This window comes from Myxocyprinus asiaticus, chromosome 44 (genome assembly GCF_019703515.2).
Source record: "Myxocyprinus asiaticus isolate MX2 ecotype Aquarium Trade chromosome 44, UBuf_Myxa_2, whole genome shotgun sequence".
NCBI lineage: Eukaryota > Metazoa > Chordata > Actinopteri > Cypriniformes > Catostomidae > Myxocyprinus > Myxocyprinus asiaticus.
The window spans coordinates 32,110,669-32,128,378 of NC_059387.1; the positions used below are offsets into that span (position 1 = coordinate 32,110,669).

At 36.6% G+C, this 17,710-nt stretch overlaps 1 protein-coding gene across 1 annotated transcript; it reads left to right on the plus strand.

The window, feature by feature from the left end:
• Positions 1-1,087: 1,087 nt before the first annotated feature.
• LOC127434437 (tRNA pseudouridine(38/39) synthase-like) lies at positions 1,088-15,579 on the plus strand. Its single transcript, XM_051687198.1, has 7 exons — positions 1,088-1,188; positions 1,505-1,943; positions 2,116-2,387; positions 5,162-5,345; positions 11,100-11,209; positions 11,403-11,581; positions 13,050-15,579. The coding sequence occupies exons 2-7, from the start codon at positions 1,524-1,526 to the stop codon at positions 13,268-13,270; spliced, it is 1,386 nt and encodes a 461-aa protein (XP_051543158.1). The 5' UTR covers positions 1,088-1,188; positions 1,505-1,523; the 3' UTR covers positions 13,271-15,579.
• Positions 15,580-17,710: the final 2,131 nt, after the last annotated feature.

Consider the following 17,710-nt stretch of genomic DNA (forward strand, 5'->3'; position numbering starts at 1 on the left):
TTTGATGTACTACAATAAATCAGTCTGATAAATCAGACTCAGTCAATAAATCTGAACATATATGCTGTTGTGTCTGATAGCAAGTTTCGGAGAATCTTTGAAGGAAGGCCATTTTTTGTTCATTTTACATTTACTTTTCCTAGCGAGTTTTTTTGTTATTTATGTATTTAAAAAAAAAAAAAAAAATTATGGAAAATTAGTCATATTTAAATACTCTAAAAAACTCATTCTATCTTATGGTGTGCTGTCTATCCTATAAGATGGTGTTTTGTATGTAACCGTCTTAGAATGCTGTGTTATTTATTGTAAAATTTATTTAAAAAAATATTATCTGTACTGCTGAATATAAACAAGACAAAAAGCAAGTATTATACTGATTGAATGTTTATTTATTTAGGCCTACTTATAATTATGAAAATATTTTTTTATTCAGACAACAAGCATGTTAAATATGTTATTAAGCATATAAAGAAAAGAAAAATAAAACAAAAAAATATGGCTAGAAAACCATTTGCATCTGTCAAGTTATGCAAATAAAAAAAATCGTACAATTTTTTAGTGCTTTTTTTTTTTTTTTTTTTTTTTTTTTTTACACAACTTTACACAAAACTACGGTGGCTCTGAACCGCACGGTGGAAAAAAAAAAAATAAGAGTGAAAAAATAAAATAAAATAATAATAATAAAAAAAAAAGAAAATAGTGTCTCAGTTCTTTCCTGAGCCTAAGTCTTAAATTTTTTTTCTCTCTTCAAAATTTTTTTTTTTTTCTCTCTTCAAAAAAATTTTTTTTTTCTCTCTTCAAAAAAAAATTTTTTTTCTCTCTTGTTTTGTGCGGTTCAGAGCCACCGTACAAAACAAACCTAATTTTAATTGCGAGAAATAAATTAAAGGTTTAGGTTTGTTTTCCAAGCATTTAATCTTAATATGGATAAATAATCTTCCATAAATAATTGAGAAATTTATTACAAAATAAAGGTTGACATCTTTGTTAAGGTGGTGGAAAGAATGATACATTATTTTCTTTAAGGGAGACACTACAGTTAATTTTTCAATGCGTCTAGGACTTTTATTGTGACCGGTAATTTCACGGAAGCCACTGCTACCGTGCGGTGTTTAAAAGTCCCAATACAGTTATTTGTCGTTTCGCCGTTTTCATGAAAAATCACAAAGGATGTTGATATAATTAAAGGTAATATTCTTTGCCGTTTAACATAATATATTGTATGGGATTATTAAGAAGTCGAGGCGCCCAAAGACTCGATAGTGGCCAAACACGTGGACATTTGCACTTCAAATACCTTCAGATCTCTATAGAGTCTATTGGAGTAGCTGTTTTGGCAATGCAACAAAACAATTACAATGCAGAGCTGATATGTGAACCTCACTGATTTATTGCATAAATCTCTGTTTACTGTATGCATTGCAAAAACTGCATGCATATACAACATTAACTGCAGTGATCATGCAAAACTGTTGTCTGAACCACCCTGTTAATTGTTTCACAGATCTGTGTTTAGTGAAGATATGGCAGAGGAAGCCATACTAGCTCGTGTCAAGGCTTTGGGAGAAGAGGTGGAGAGATTGAAAGAGCAACTGAAACCAGAGAAATATGGAGCTGGGGTTGGAGAGGGGGCCAAAACATCACTCAATCTCCATTCAGAGCCCATAGAAAGTCAGCAAGGTGAAGAAAGTAGAAGCAAAGGAAAGAAACGAGGGGCAAACAGGGCCTTTGATTTCTTTGCCCACCCTCGCCGGCATGTGGCCCTGCGGCTGGCATATCTCGGCTGGCAGTATCAGGGCTTTGCTGTCCAGGAAAACACAGACAACACTGTGGAAGCCCGACTGTTTGAGGCACTGCTAAAAACTAAACTGATACAAGACAGACAGACTTCCAACTATCACCGCTGTGGCCGAACGGATAAAGGTGTCAGTGCTTTCTCTCAGGTATATGATTTTGTTTAATTGGAACTGTCAGTGCCATTATTAAAACATGAATAATCAAATATAATCAGAATGACAAAAAAAGTCATAATTATAACACCCTGATGGATTATGGTAAATAAAAAAGTTAACCCAATCAAAAGGAATAGTCAGTGATATTCTGTCTCTTCTCCAGGTTATATCCATTGACCTGCGTTCCTCACAGTTTGGAGGGGGTTTAGGTGTGACTGTGCCTCCTGGCGTGGAGGCCAAAGGCAAAGGTGTCTCTGAAGAATTACCCTATGTGAAGATGCTAAACAGGGTCCTGCCTCAGGACATTAGGATACTGCAATGGGCTCCTGTAGAGACTGGCTTCAGTGCGCGCTTTGACTGTCAGTCCAGAACCTACAGATACTACTTTCCTTGTGGAGACCTGAATGTGGAAGTCATGGCTGAGGCCGCCAAACAGTAAGTGGATGAAAACAGCATTCAGTCATCAACAGCAACTCAATCAACAGCATTTGAGGCATAATGTTGAGTACCAGTAAAAATTATTATAGTTTACAGCAACAACAACAACAACAAAAGTGGTTATCGTGAGGCACTTACAGTGGAAGTGAATGGGGCCAGCCAGAATTGGCTATATGGACTGGCCCCATTCACTTCCATTGTAAGTGCCTTACATATTTATGCTTTTTTTTATAAATAAAGGAAGGAAAGTCTAAATTATGTTTTGTGGCAATAAACATTATCTAAAAAATGCTGTTAATTGAGAAAACGTAGTCTTACGTTAAAACCCTACTTTTGTCTTAGGGTCATTTTTGACCTGGGACAGTTAAAAAATATGTTATAAGAACCGCATAGTTTTTGGTACTGGAACCAAACGTTGTGACGTTGTCAAGACCATCAAAACAAACAAAATAAAAAGGAACATTTATTTTTGTATATAATTGTTTAAGAGAAATAACAATTTAAAGCAAATTGTTCCTTTCATTGTCTGAACGGGTTAATTTTGTTCCATATGCGAAGAACCAGTTTAAACCTTTAACCTTCGGACTTTCTGGATGTTATAAAGCTTTAAATAGTTTTTTGTACATTTACAAATAAAATTTGACCTAAAACTATTCAAACTATTCTCAAATTTAGCTCTTAGCCCCATTCTCTAGCTTCCCCACCTGCTCCAATGTGTACTGCTTCTTACCCACTAATTCCATACTTTCCTCTCAAACAGGGTTTGTACACACATGCACATGTCTACACACACAAACATAGTATTTTTTTTTTTTACAGTTTTAAAGGGGTAATATGTTAGTAAATAAGTGTACCAACATTACTTTTTATGATAGGGTACAACGGGGCTAAAGGCCCCCCCTGTGGTAAAATACCAATTGCATATAATTTTCTCCTAAAACATACGACGGCAGAAATATCTATTATGGCACCTTCCTAAACCCTTGTAACACTGCAACAAATTGTTTGACATTAGTTTATATTGTTTGCATGCTTTTATGAATCGAACATTACTTGCGTGTTAACTGATCACGTTGTCCGGTTTAACCCCATCTTTATTGAATTCTCATTTTATATTTTTAGTTTACAGTGTTATTGTGTGAGTATCAACCACAGATGTCACTAGAGAGCACAAAGTTATGTAGTGCAGATTTAATAAGAAAATTTATTTAAATGACTCCATTAATATTCAGTATATGTATATAATTCACCCCCCCCCCCCCCCCATCATAATACACTTTGGGACAACAATAAAATAGATTTTTGTAAGGGGGGTCTTTAGTGCCGTTTTACACTAATTAAGAATTTGTGCATTTTTAAATAGTTTTCAAAAATGACCCGAAGGAAAAAAGGAATGTGCAGTTTCTTAAAGGGATAGTTCACCCAAAAATGAAAATTCTCTTATCATGTACTCACCCTTATGCCATCCCAGATGTGTATGACTTTCTTTCTTCTGCAGAACACATTTGAAGAAAAACAGAAAAATATCTCAGCTCAGTAGGTCCTTAAAATGCAAGTGGATGGTGATCAGACTTTTGAAGCTCCAAAAATCACAGACAGTCAGCATGTACGTCATCGATACGACTCCAGCTGTTAAATTAATGACTTCTAAAGCAACACGATCACTTTTGGTGAGAAAAAGATCAATATTTAAGAACTTCTTAACTATAAATCATTGCTTCCGTTCAGCAGCAGTATGCGCATTCACGAGAGCGCCGAGTTCATGTGGTCTCTCGTGTTACGAATTTGCATTGGCATGTTACGGACGTAATCTCACGCTCTTCTCTCAGTTCAAAATTCCAGCATAAGTTGTGTGTAAACAAACAGATACAAATACATATCTGAACCAAAACAAACAAAGCTTCTGTACAGCATTCCTCCTACTCCGTTGCTGCTGCTCTTCGGGGTGTGATGCACGTGCCTCAGTTCCCTACGTATCTCAAATGCCAACGCGATTACATCATGTGCATACCGCTGCTAACTGGAAGCGATGATTTATAGTTAAAAAGTGCTTAAATATTGATCTTTGTCGCACCAAAAGCGATCATTTTTGCTTTAGAAAACATTAATTTAATCACTGGATTCGTATGGATGATGTTTATGCTGACTGTCTGTGATTTTTGGAGCTTCAAAAGTCTGATCACCATCCACTTGCATTTTAAGGACCTACTGAGCTGAGATATTTTTCTGTTTTTCTTCAAATGTGTTCTGGTGAAGAAAGTCATACACATCTGGGATATAATGAGGGTGAGTAAATGATGAGAGAATTTTCATATTTGGGTGAACTAACCCTTTAAGACAATAGGAGGGTTAAAAAAATACTTTGTACTGTGGTAAATGCACCATATAAATACATAAGATAACAAAAAATAAACTTTTCAGGTTTGAAGTGGACAATAGAAATACTGTCCAAATTGTAGACGACAAAGTATTCAGAAGCTTTCTGGTCGTCTAATATGCGTAAAACATGTTCAGAGTTACTGTAATGAACTACACCTGTGCTACTAACTACTGTAACTGTGAACTAACTCTGTAGGACACCTGTGTGAATTTGACATGGACATCAGTTTTTCAAATACAATTGCAATCTTGGCTCAAAAAGTGAAGTTGTGGGGGCACCGTATAAATGGACAGATCATTGAAAAATACATCAATTTATTTAGGTTGTATTGATGAGTTCGGGTACATCAATGTTTTCCGAAGTGGATAGTAATGTTTCCCTGGTCATGCAGGTATGAGGGCACACATGACTTCAGAAACTTGTGTATGATGGACGTGGGCAATGGAGTCTTACAGTTTCAAAGAACCATCCTGTCTGCCACCGTTCAGCCAGCCCAACTCAACCCCATCTGCCCTAATGACCCTCACCAGCTCTTTGTGTTCCAGGTCAAGGGTCTTGCTTTCCTATATCACCAGGTCAGGATTCCACCAAATGCTTAAAACTGCAACTTGATGATAAAAACTGTTGATCTGTTTGTGTTTTTTAGCATAGAGAATCTGATTTTGACCAATTCAGAAGGTTCCACTTTTAGCTCCACATCTTGTCGTGCTCCATGACAAAGCCACATTCCATGAGATTTGATATTAGAAATACTTTTAGAGGAACAGTTCACCCAAAAATGAAAATTTTGTCTCAATTTACTCACCCTGATGTTATTCCAAACCTGTATGTCTTTCTATCTTATGCAGAACACAAGAGAAGAGGCTTTAATAAATATCTTGGTCAGTGGCAATCGATAGTGACTTACTTTAAAGCTTACAGGGATGCAAACTCACCTTTCAGCTAAAGGCATGTTTTCTGATGCTAATTTGGCCAAATTGTTTGGTACAAAAAATAAGAAAAATTACCTTATTTCTTTAAAGAGGGGTCTCCCATAAAGCCAGTTTTTTAGAATAAGATGTTTGTGTCATTCAGATAATGATTATATGGAAAAAGAGGTAACGTGACAGAAATTTACCCAGCGCGGTTACCCACAGAAGTGGATTGATGACGCATATAAACTTTTGGCAGCTTTTCAAAAAACAATCACTGAATCATTGCAAACTAGTAAGAAAAAAGAGAAAAGGTTTTCTTTTACGTTTACTACAACTCATTCCCCTGCTTCAAATTGTATAAAAAAAAAACACTGGCATCTGTTGTCATCGGATCCTGACTTGGCAGACACGTATCAACAACCCCCTATAATTGTTTTTAAAAGGAAAAAAATAATTAAAAGATCTTTTTGTTCATGCCCTTTTTAAGAAAAACAAGCCCACATCTAACCAGACTGTGTTAAGCCCTATTCCGAATGGCATTTATAGATGAGGCAGTTGTGCCCAATGTAATAATACCTACAAAACATGCCATCCCCGCACAGGGAAACGGTTCTCTATCTCTGATGTCATTACATGTACCTCGACACATGTGGTTTATTTAATTCTTTGGCCTTGCGGGTTGGGGTATGAGGGAAAAATGACTAGACAACTTAACGCATCAGTGAAGTCAAAAAGCACCTTTCACAACACACATCGTTTCAAAGCAGCTTTACAGAAAATCATGCATTAACAGAAAATGAAACTGTAATATCTGTAATGTCTTAGAGTCATAATTGTGTAGTTTGATAAAATATGATTGTGAATTGTGTTTAAAAATAAGTAATTAAATAATAATTTTATTTATAACCCCAGTGAGCAAGCCGAAGGCTCCATAAGATGTTGGTTAATGGAGAAAAATAACCTTCACTGTGGTTCACTGTGGGGGCCATTTCCCCTCTGGCTACCATCATGGATATAATGACAATATTACTTGTGTATAGTGGAAGTCATGGTTTAAAATTATTAAACTAAGTAAGTGTTAAGGGTCAGTGTTTGAAACACAGATTTTGTATGAACTGTAAGATTAATGGCTAATGTCTTTGAAGTCCATCCTGGATTAACTGCAGAAGTTCACATAGATGCAGTTGTCCTTGTTAGTTGGCTGATGAAGGCTTTTGTTGGCAATTAATTGATAGTCTATGTATTCTATTTCAAGAGTGTACTCCATCATTAGACCGAGGTGATGTAGGCAGAGATCAGTTAGGTACATCACAGTTCAACCTGGCCGGTAATTTCGGTGAGGTCTATCCTAAATCCGTGTTTCAGGCAATGGCATACAGTGCATCCGGAAAGCATTCACAGCGCTTCACTTTTTCCACATTTTGTTATGTTACAGCCTTATTCCAAAATGGATTAAATTCATTATTTTCCTCAAAATTCTACAAACAATACCCCATATTGACAACGTGAAAGAAGTTTGTTTGAAATCTTTGCAAATTTATTAAAAATAAAAAACGAAAAAAAAAATCACATGTACATAAGTATTCACAGCCTTTGCCGTGACACTCAAAATTGAGCTCAGGTGCATCCTGTTTCCACTGATCATCCTTGAGATGTTTCTACAACTTGATTGGAGTCCACCTGTGGTAAATTCAGTTGATTGGACATGATTTGGAAAGGCACACACCTGTCTATATTAGGTCCCACAGTTAACAGTGCATGTCAGAGCACAAACCAAGCCATGAAGTCCAAGGAATTGTCTGTAGACCTCTGAGACAGGATTGTATCGGGGCACAGATCTGGGGAAGGGTACAGAAAAATTTCTGCAGCATTGAAGGTCCCAATGAGCACAGTGGCCTCCATCATCCGTTAATGGAAGAAATTTGGAACCACCAGGACTCTTCCTAGAGCTGGCTGCCCGGCTAAACTGAACGATCGGGGGAGAAGGGCCTTAGTCAGGGAGGTGACCAAGAACCTGATGGTCATTCTGACAGAGCTCCAGCGTTTCTCTGTGGAGAGAGGAGAACCTTCCAGAAGAACAACCATCTCTGCAGTACTCCACCAATCAGGCCTGTATGGTAGAGTGGCCAGACGGAAGCCACTCCTCAGTAAAAGGCACATGACAGCCCGCCTGGAGTTTGCCAAAAGGCACCTGAAGGACTCTCAGACCATGAGAAACAAAGATTGAACTCTTTGGCCTGAATGGCAAGCGTCATGTCTGGAGGAAACCAGTCACCACTCATCACCTGGCCAATACCATCCCTACAGTAAAGCATGGTGGTGGCAGCATCATGCTGTGGGGATGTTTTTCAGCGGCAGGAACTGGGAGACTAGTCAGGATCGAGGGAAAGATGAATGCAGCAATGTACAGAGACATCCTTGATGAAAACCTGCTCCAGAGCGCTCTGGACGTCAGACTGGGTGAAGGTTTATCTTCCAACAGGACAACGACCCTAAGCACACAGCCAAGATAACGAAGGAGTGGCTCCGGGACAACTCTGTGAATGTCCTTGAGTGGCCCAGCCAGAGCCCAGACTTGAACCCGATTGAACATCTCTGGAGAGATCTGAAAATGGCTGTGCACTGACGCTCCCCATCCAATCTGATGGAGCTTGAGAGGTCCTGCAAAGAAGAATGGGAGAAACTGCCCAAAAATAGGTGTGCCAAGCATGTAGCATCGTACTCAAAAAGACTTCAGGCTGTAATTGGTGTCAGAGGTGCTTCAACAAAGTATTGAGCAAAGGCTGTGAATACTTATGTACATGTGATTTTCATGTTTATTTTCGTGTTTATTTTTAATAAATTTGCAAAGATTTCAAACAAACTTCTTTCATGTTGTCATTATGTGGTATTGTTTGTAGAATTTTGAGGAAAATAATGAATTTAATCCATTTTGGAATAAGGCTGTAACATAACAAAATGTGGAAAAAGTGAAGCGCTGTGAATACTTTCCGGTTGCACTTTATGTTGTGTCCCATGTCTTATGGTTGGAGTTGGCATCAGTTCATCCTCTGAAGTCCATCTTAATAGACTGAAGTGATGTTTGGCTGGCACCAGCTGCTATTAGTCATCATCACTCAGCGACACGTAGCAGTGGAGTCCAACACGAAGCAGGAATGGAGCTGGATCCAGCCGGTTCTGGTGACCACAGGATAGGAGTCCCCTGGTTGAGACAGGGAAACGAATATTAGCATACCAATTACCAATTATTAGCATAGATGCCATTCAATTTATTGCAGAGTTATAGATCACGATCAGTGTTTCTGATTTCTGGTTCTGGCAGACCTAACTAAAGCAGCGTAATTGTGAGTTGATGGATAAATTAGCAGTATGCCTGGCTAAATGGATGAGTCTTTAGTCTAGACTTAAACTGAGAGAGTGTGTCTGTGTCCTGAACAGTGTTAGGGAGACTATTCCATAGTTTAGGAGCCAAATATGAAAAGGATCTACCTCCTTTTGTGGATTTTGATATTCTAGGAACTATTAACAGGCCAGAATTTTGCGATCGTAATGAATGTGATAGAATATAGCGTGGTAGAAGGTCACTTAAGTACTGCGGTGCTAGACCATTCCAAGCTTTGTACATAGTTAACAGAATTTTAAAATTAATACGAACATGAACATAAAAGTTCCATTAGACGAAAGGATATGAATTATCAAGTTGCGGTTCATTTAATTAATTATAATCATGATGTTTCAACATTACGATTCATTGGGATTGAAAAGGTAAAGGTGCCACCTAAAGGTAAAGATATAGACTGTGTACAACAGAGACGTGAGGTCTTTACTCTCTCCAAACGTTAGCTCCAATGGGTCTTAATGATGAGCTTCCATTTAATGTTATGCTGTGATGATGAAATTGAGATGTATTTTGTACACAACATGATTTGCAAGTTTATACTATGCAGTGGAAATGTAATTTTGATATATTTTGTAAACAAATGTATTTTGAATTGTGTTTTATGTGCAATCTTGATGATGAATTATTGGATTAAGGGGATTATACTGTATAGACTTCTTTATTATTTCTAACTTTGGTTAGTTATTTTTTTCATTAATTTGTTGTTTCCTGATGTCTATTTGATGTGGTATCTTCAGAGGTTATATCTGTGTGGAATGTCCACTAGGAGGTGTATTCCTCTCTTTTGTCTTTCTAATTGAAATAAAGGGATAGGTTGTCACTCTTTTACTGAATGTCATTGGCTATGACGGTTTTATAATTGATCTTGATTGGCTACTCAATACATATGTGATACACACTTTTTTCAAATACCTGGTGAAGGTCGCATGACTGAAATGTTGTATTTATTAATTAAATTGTTTAATCGCAAGCAACAGCAGTGTGCGGGATTTTGTTTCTTGTTTGCCAAATTATTTGGTAAAATTTTCTACATTTTTCTTATTAAAATCACTTGAAAGTGTTACTTTAAACGTAAAAGTAAATAAAAAATAAAGCTTTAAATTTAACACACAAATCAACTGAAAATGTACATCTGGAACACCTGCTATGACTGTCTCACCTTTTTCACCTCTCCTGAGTTTGCATCCCTAATAAAAACAACCTGAAATGTAAGTAATTTTTCAGTGAAGCTCGTTTACAGTGGCATGCTTATGTTCATGCGGGTTTTTCGGGTGACAACACGAGCCACTGTGAATGAGCTTCTCACATGGTGCTCATGAGCACACAACAGATGTCAAGATTCTCATATGCCTTCAGAAGACTTGGAATTTGACAAACAAGTAACATGGAATACTCATATTATTTTTTTTAATGATAATTTGTTACATTTTAATTCTGAAGTGTGTAATTTTTGCGCCACTAGCACCACTGAAAGTAATTGTAAAAAAAAAAAAAAGCTTTCTGAATATGCCTCCTGTCTGCTGTTGATCGAACAAAAAATAGTCCCGCCCCCAACTCACACCATTGGTCGAGTCAATGTTGTTGAGTCATATGAACGGGTCGCTCAAAACAAACAGAGGACTTTTTATAACGACACAGTGGTGATATTGTCTGAGGAAATCAATCTACAAATTGCTTACTTGCAGTTGTCTCTGCATATTAAGCTGGAATAAGAGTAAAAACACAACAAAAATATAAAAACACAAAGTTACACACTTCAGCTTTAAAGTGAGTCGCTTTGAACTACCTTTGAAAAAACGGATGGAAATATTCATTTACATCTCCTTTTGTTTTCTGCATAAGTCCTAGGGGTTTGAAACAACATGAGGTTGAGTAAATGATGACAGAATTTTCATATTTGGGTGAACTATTCATTTAATTGAATGGAACATAGGTCCAAATACTTTAGCAGTGTATTAAAGTGAAGTCTCTGGATCTAAACTTTGGTTTCTTTATGTTTTTCTGCTCGGCCACAGGTTCGCTGCATGATGGCTTTGCTGCTTCTTATTGGACAGAAGCTTGAAGCTCCAGAAATCATTGATCAACTGCTTGATGTGGAGAAAAACCCAAGGAAACCTCAATATAGGTGGGCGACATTTTAATATTTCCATAGCTAGACTCGGAGTGTGTTTGCACTTGTTGCTTTTCCACTGTCATTTCAGGGCTTAGACCAGCATGAGCCAGAAGGCCTAAATATCAGACCTATGATTATACAGTCTTCATGTCTGTATTAGTGATTGTTGATTATACAGTAGATCAGTGTGTTGTTGTATCTTTAGTATGGCGGTGGATTACCCTCTGGTGCTATATGACTGTCATTTCGAGGGTGTGAACTGGAGGACTGAACCTGAGGAGGAGAGCCACGTTCTGAACTCTCTGCACCAACACTGGGTTCAGACCTCAGTCAAGACCCAAGTTCTGCTCGGCATGATTCAAGGCCTTCAGAACACAGCCACAGGTGTGTTTGTGCAGCATTATACAGAAACCAAAGCACAAAACGGAACATTCCTGAGACACAATGGCTATGTTTGGAATGGAATACTAGCATACTGCGTACTGCCTTTATTAAAAACGTAGTATGCTGTATGAAACAGGAGGCAATATGCAAACGTCAGTGTTCTACATTGTCACATGACCTCATTACTTTGCACGTTTAATTCAGGCAATAGCATCCAGATACCATCTCAGATATGGTTATATTTCTTTTTTTTTTTATACATTTTGTGTTATAATATCTTAACTTTTGGCAATGCAGACATATAATGAATTCATGTTAAAAGTCTCAATGTTATTGTTTCAGATTCATTTGTCGCACTGGGAGTGCAGTACTCAGTGCAGTGTGCTCTGTTGTATAGTGCAAGGGTTTTCAAATTGGGCTCTGGGGACCCCCAGGGGGCTGCAAGGGGGTGCTAGGGTGTCTGTGGAAAATTTCAGAGAAAGAAATGTGTTCTTAAATGTCAAAAAGTTAAAAACAATGTTTACCGAATTTGACATTATTGCCAATTTAGTTTAATTCAGATGTTTCTCTTCAGGTTTTACATGTAATGTCTCAATTATTGAGTAGAAAAAAAGATATGTTGTCAATGTACTATAAAGTTGGCTAAATATTTTCCAGATAATAGGGACGCACCGAAATTAACATTTTTGACATTACAATACCAATTTAACAAAAAACTATAGAACGAAACGATCTTTATTATGCATTAAAAATGTAAAAAAGTAAAAAAAAAAAAAAGCCATTTTATTGTTCTTACAATATATAATTTCCATTGAACATTATTATAAATTTAATGCAATGAAATAAATGTATCTTAATCATAAATGAACCATCAGTTTTTCATATTGGCGATCATAAGCATGAAAACACTGATATGAAAAACCGGTGGTTGATATTGGTGGTTTATATCGATAGTTCTAGCCAATGGCTTTAATTTGATCAATAATTGGCCGAAACATCGGTACATCCCTACAGATAATATTTTAATTATTTCTTTTGGATTTAGTACAATAACAGTATAAAAGCTCATTATTTTACCTGTCTTTATATAATATCACACTTAAATTTCTTTCTCTGGTCTTTATACACAGAAATATACAGCGACCTTTATATATTTTAGGAGTGGGTCCGTCGCAAAGTGGTTGGCATATTTGGGGTCCTTGGCATCAAAAGTTTGAAAACCCCTTTTATGGTGCCCATTTTGGCATGTAGTAGATAATTCCAGTATTTCACTGCATACATAAAAAGTGCACAGTGTGCAAAAGTAGTATGCAAAAGTAGTATGCTGTTCTGAACATAGCCAATGTTACATGTTGTTTTTACATTTTTTTTTTTACATTAAACCCGTTTTACAAACGGAGATATTTTTTCAAACAGCTACTTTTGAATTTGATTGATACTCTTAGTGTTTATTTTTTATTTTTTCCAGGTGAGACATCGTCCTCTCTGCAATGTTGGCTAATGGAAGGTTCCAGACAGAAAAAGTACCAGCCACTTCTGGAGCGGCCGCGCTGTGAGAGTTTGGAGTCCAGGATCCAGCACTTTGTGAAGAGAGGAAGACTGGAACAAGAGGAAGGAGAGAATGGGGAGGAGACCACCGTGTTAAGGGGGAAACGATCAAAACTTTCCCACCCGACAACAACAAACTAACTCCAAGTAGCAAAAACTGAGGATTGCCCCTTACAAAACATGCAAAATTACAGTTATGAACTTGAGTTTCTTCAGATTTTACCTTAAATAATTAGAAAGTATCAACAAAAAACTTCTTTGTTTACTTGTTCCTCAGCACCACATTTACTTAATTTTCTTAGCTGCTGAAGAAATATTTTATTAAAAGATTCCGTTCCATTCATGTGTGAAGTTTGGAATTTTGGAAGACAATGTTCCTCTACTATACACAAACTAAATTAGAGCAGAGAAACATTAGTTGTGTCCGAAACTGAGTAATTTTAGAGTATGTACTGCATTTGATGAAGAACACACTTCTTTGCCGAAGAAAGTGTGTTTAATAGGTATGCAGGTGAGTAGTATGAATCCATTCTGGACCTGTTTCATCCAGGAATATAGACATTGTCTCATGACCTGATTATATGACGTAGTAACAACTACCATGAAAATAATCAGTTCCCGAGGCATTATGTAAAGTAAAGTGTCCAGTTGATGCGCACTTTAGAATCTCTCTGCAAATAGGTCAAACAGGTATTTCTCGCTTACTGTATTATGAATACTGAGGACTCGTAAACCACAATCCATTGGCATGTTGTTTTTTTGGCATAGTTATGCGTATGCAAAGAATATGTGTTCAGACTCGGCTCTAGTGTGCTGATGTATTCTAAAAGTTTGCTGATGACCATTTATACAACATTTAATTAATGTTGACTTAATTTCCTGACTTTATTAAAACAGTCACAAGGATTTATTACTGTTTCAAGACTGAAACAAGACCTGTTGAAATTTCTGCCATCATTAACTTACCCGCATGTTGTTCAAAACCAATGACCCTGTTTACACCTGATATTAAGATGTGTCTCGGGTGATCCGATCAGATGTGGTCAGACAAGATGCATCGCTGTTTACACATGGTCTCTTAAATGCGTCTCCTGTGACCACTTGCATTCGGATTTCAAGGGGAGAGTCTCTGATTTTATGACTAAATACATCAATCACTTTGTCATTGTTACCGCTTGATATTAAAGCACAAAGTCTGAAAAGACAAATGAAGAGCAAAAAAAAAATGGCACGATGTTTCTCCCAGATACAGCTTAAATTTAAAATAAGCACAAACACAACATTTTAAGCAGAATTATCCATTATTTAGGAGGATTTCCTGTTTTAAACTGAGCTCCAGATGTTCGTGCTTTTCATCTGTTTCATCTGATCACTATTTTAAGAATGTGAAATGTCAGGATAATAGTGGAGAGAATGATTTATTTCAGCTTTTATTACTTTCATCACATTCCCAGTGGGTCAGAAGTTCACATACATTTTGTTAGTATTTGGTAGTATTGCCTTTAAATTGTTTAACTTGGGTCACTTGTTTTGGGTAGCCTTCCACAAGCTTCTCACAATAAGTTGCTGGAATTTTGGCCCATTCCTCCAGACAGAACTGGTGTAACTGAGTCAGGATTGTAGGCCTCCTTGCTCGCACATGCTTTTTCAGTTCTGCCCACAAATTTTCTATTGGATTGAGGTCAGGGTTTTGTGATGGCCACTCCAATACCTTGACTTTGTTGTCCTTAAGCCATTTTGCCACAACTTTGGAGGTATGCTTGTGGTCATTGTCCATTTGGAAAACCCATTTGCGACCGAGCTTTAACTTCCTACCTGATGTCTTGAGATGTTGCTTCAATATATCCACATAAATTTCATTCCTCATGATGCCATCTATTTTGTGAAGTGCACCAGTCCCTCCTGCTGCAAAGCACCCCCACAACATGATGCTGCCACCCCCATGCTTCACGTTTGGGATGGTGTTCTTTGGCTTGCAAGACTCACCCTTTTTCCACCAAACATAACGATGGTCGTTATGGCCAAACGGTTACATTTTTGTTTCATTAGACAAGAGGACATTTCTCCAAAAAGATCCTGGAATCTACGCCCTTGGTGAAACCAAAATCCCAATAATAACCAGAAAAAACTGAAGATTCAGTGCATAACGCAGGACTTTTGACTATGAACAAGCCAGCCCAAACGACAAAAGGACCTTTTATTTTGAAATGTCTGTGCTTCCAAACAAATTATGCACTCTTATGATCAACAATGTATTACAACAGAAATACTATGAAGTAAACATTGTCATATGGGCTAATAAATACAGAATAAGCAGTAATTCATTAACAGTAGATCATTATTCATCAAAAGTAGATCAACAATTGTAAATTGTTCGGTATTTTGGCATTATAAAAGATTTTTGCCTTTCTCTAGCGACTCTGTCAGTCAACATGAACTCAACCATCAATAAAGGATATATATATGTATATATATATATATATATATATATATATATATATATATATATATATATATATGTTAAATAATGTCTTTTTTATTACATTTCCTATTAATAATCATGATTTAGTCCATAAACAGTGCTGGTGACACTTGTATCCGTTTCAATCGTCAATATGTAAATATTCACCAAATTAAGCTTTTTTTTTCATAGATTATATATGTATCAGGTGAGGGGTTTTGTTCATAGAGGTAAATGGAGGAATAAAAAAAATTGGACATCCTTTCAAGATTTTCAATGAATACCAACTTAATTTTTGTCAAAAGCTATCATATGGCTTCATAGGACTTTAAATAGAACACATGAGTCTTATGGACTACATTCATGATGCCTTTAAGGTGCCTAGCTTGTCATTTTGGGGCTTGACAGCACCAGTCCCCATTCACTTTCAATTAAAAAAGTGAACTATAACATCCAAACTCCAATACTAGCACTGTATTTGAAAGATGTTTAAGTGCTAATTAAACAAAGCACATCATGAATCACTAAGAATAAAACATTTACTCATAATAACTGGGGGCAGGAGCAATACATAATTTTGAGAATGTGGCCTGGGTGATAAAACTAAATTAAACAACAACCTAAACACCGATAAAACCTTATGCTAGACCCTAGTGAGGAGCGATTCGAACAATTAAAAGCTGCATACAACATGTTTCCAAGCACAAACAAATCCTCCTGACTGACAGCAACTAACTACTACTTTCACACTTTCGTTAAACAGCGGTTTGCAAACGTAAATAGTGCATTACCGTCCTCTACTGTTAGTTTTGTAAAAAAAAAAAAAAAATCTTATCTATAATCTGTCTGTCTATCTATCTATAATCTGTCTGTCTGTCTGTCTATCTATAATCTATCTATCTATCTGTCTGTCTATCTATAATCTATCTGTCTGCCTGTCTGTCTATAATCTGTCTGTCTATCTATCTATAATCTATCTGTCTGTCTGTCTATCTATAATCTATCTGTCTGCCTGTCTGTCTATAATCTGTCTGTCTGTCTATCTATAATTTGTCTGTCTGTCTATAATCTATATGTCTGTTTGTCTGTCTGTAATCTATCTATCTAACTATCTATCTATCTATAATCTGTCTGTCTGTCTGTCTATCTATCTATAATCTGTCTGTCTGTCTGTCTATCTATCTATCTATAATCTGTCTGTCTGTCTATCTATAATCTATCTATCTGTCTGTCTATCTATAATCTATCTGTCTGTCTGTCTGTCTGTCTGTCTGTCTGTCTGTCTATCTATCTATCTATCATCTGTCTGTCTGTCTATCTATCTATAATCTGTCTGTCTGTCTGTCTATAATCTATCTATCTGCCTGTCTGTCTATCTATAATATATCTATCTGCCTGTCTATAATCTATCTGTCTGTCTGTCTATAATCTGTCTGTCTGTCTATCTATAATCTATCTATCTGCCTGTCTGTCTATAATCTATATGTCTGTTTGTCTGTAATCTATCTATCTATCTATCTATCTATCTATCTATCTATCTATCTATTTGTCTATCTATTTATCTATCTATAATCTGTCTGTCTGTCTATCTATCTATAATCTGTCTGTCTGTCTGTAATCTATATGTCTGTTTGTCTGTCTGTAATCTATCTATCTATCCATTTATCTATCTATAATCTGTCTGTCTGTCTGTCTATCTATAATCTATCTGTCTGTCTGTCTGTCTAGCTATAATCTGTCTGTCTGTCTGTAATCTATCTATCTATCTATCTATCTATCATCTGTCTGTCTGTCTATCTATCTATCATCTGTCTGTCTGTCTGTAATCTATCTATCTATCTATCTATCTATCATCTGTCTGTCTGTCTATCTATCTATCATCTGTCTGTCTGTCTATCTATAATCTATCTATCTGCCTGTCTGTCTATCTATAATATATCTATCTGCCTGTCTGTCTGTCTATAATCTATCTATCTGTCTATCTATAATCTGTCTGTCTGTCTATCTATAATCTATCTATCTGCCTGTCTGTCTATCTATAATCTATCTATCTGCCTGTCTGTCTATCTATAATATATCTATCTGCCTGTCTATAATCTATCTGTCTGTCTGTCTATAAT

What these genes read in the sequence shown, in the direction of transcription:
- LOC127434437 (XM_051687198.1), top strand. Translation starts at nt 1,524, where the DNA reads ATGGCAGAGGAAGCCATACTAGCTCGTGTCAAGGCTTTGGGAGAAGAG. An exon ending in TTGCTTTCCTATATCACCAG is followed by an intron (nt 5,346 to 11,099) that starts GTCAGGATTCCA and finishes GCTCGGCCACAG; the next exon opens with GTTCGCTGCATGATGGCTTT. An exon ending in CCTTCAGAACACAGCCACAG is followed by an intron (nt 11,582 to 13,049) that starts GTGTGTTTGTGC and finishes TATTTTTTCCAG; the next exon opens with GTGAGACATCGTCCTCTCTG.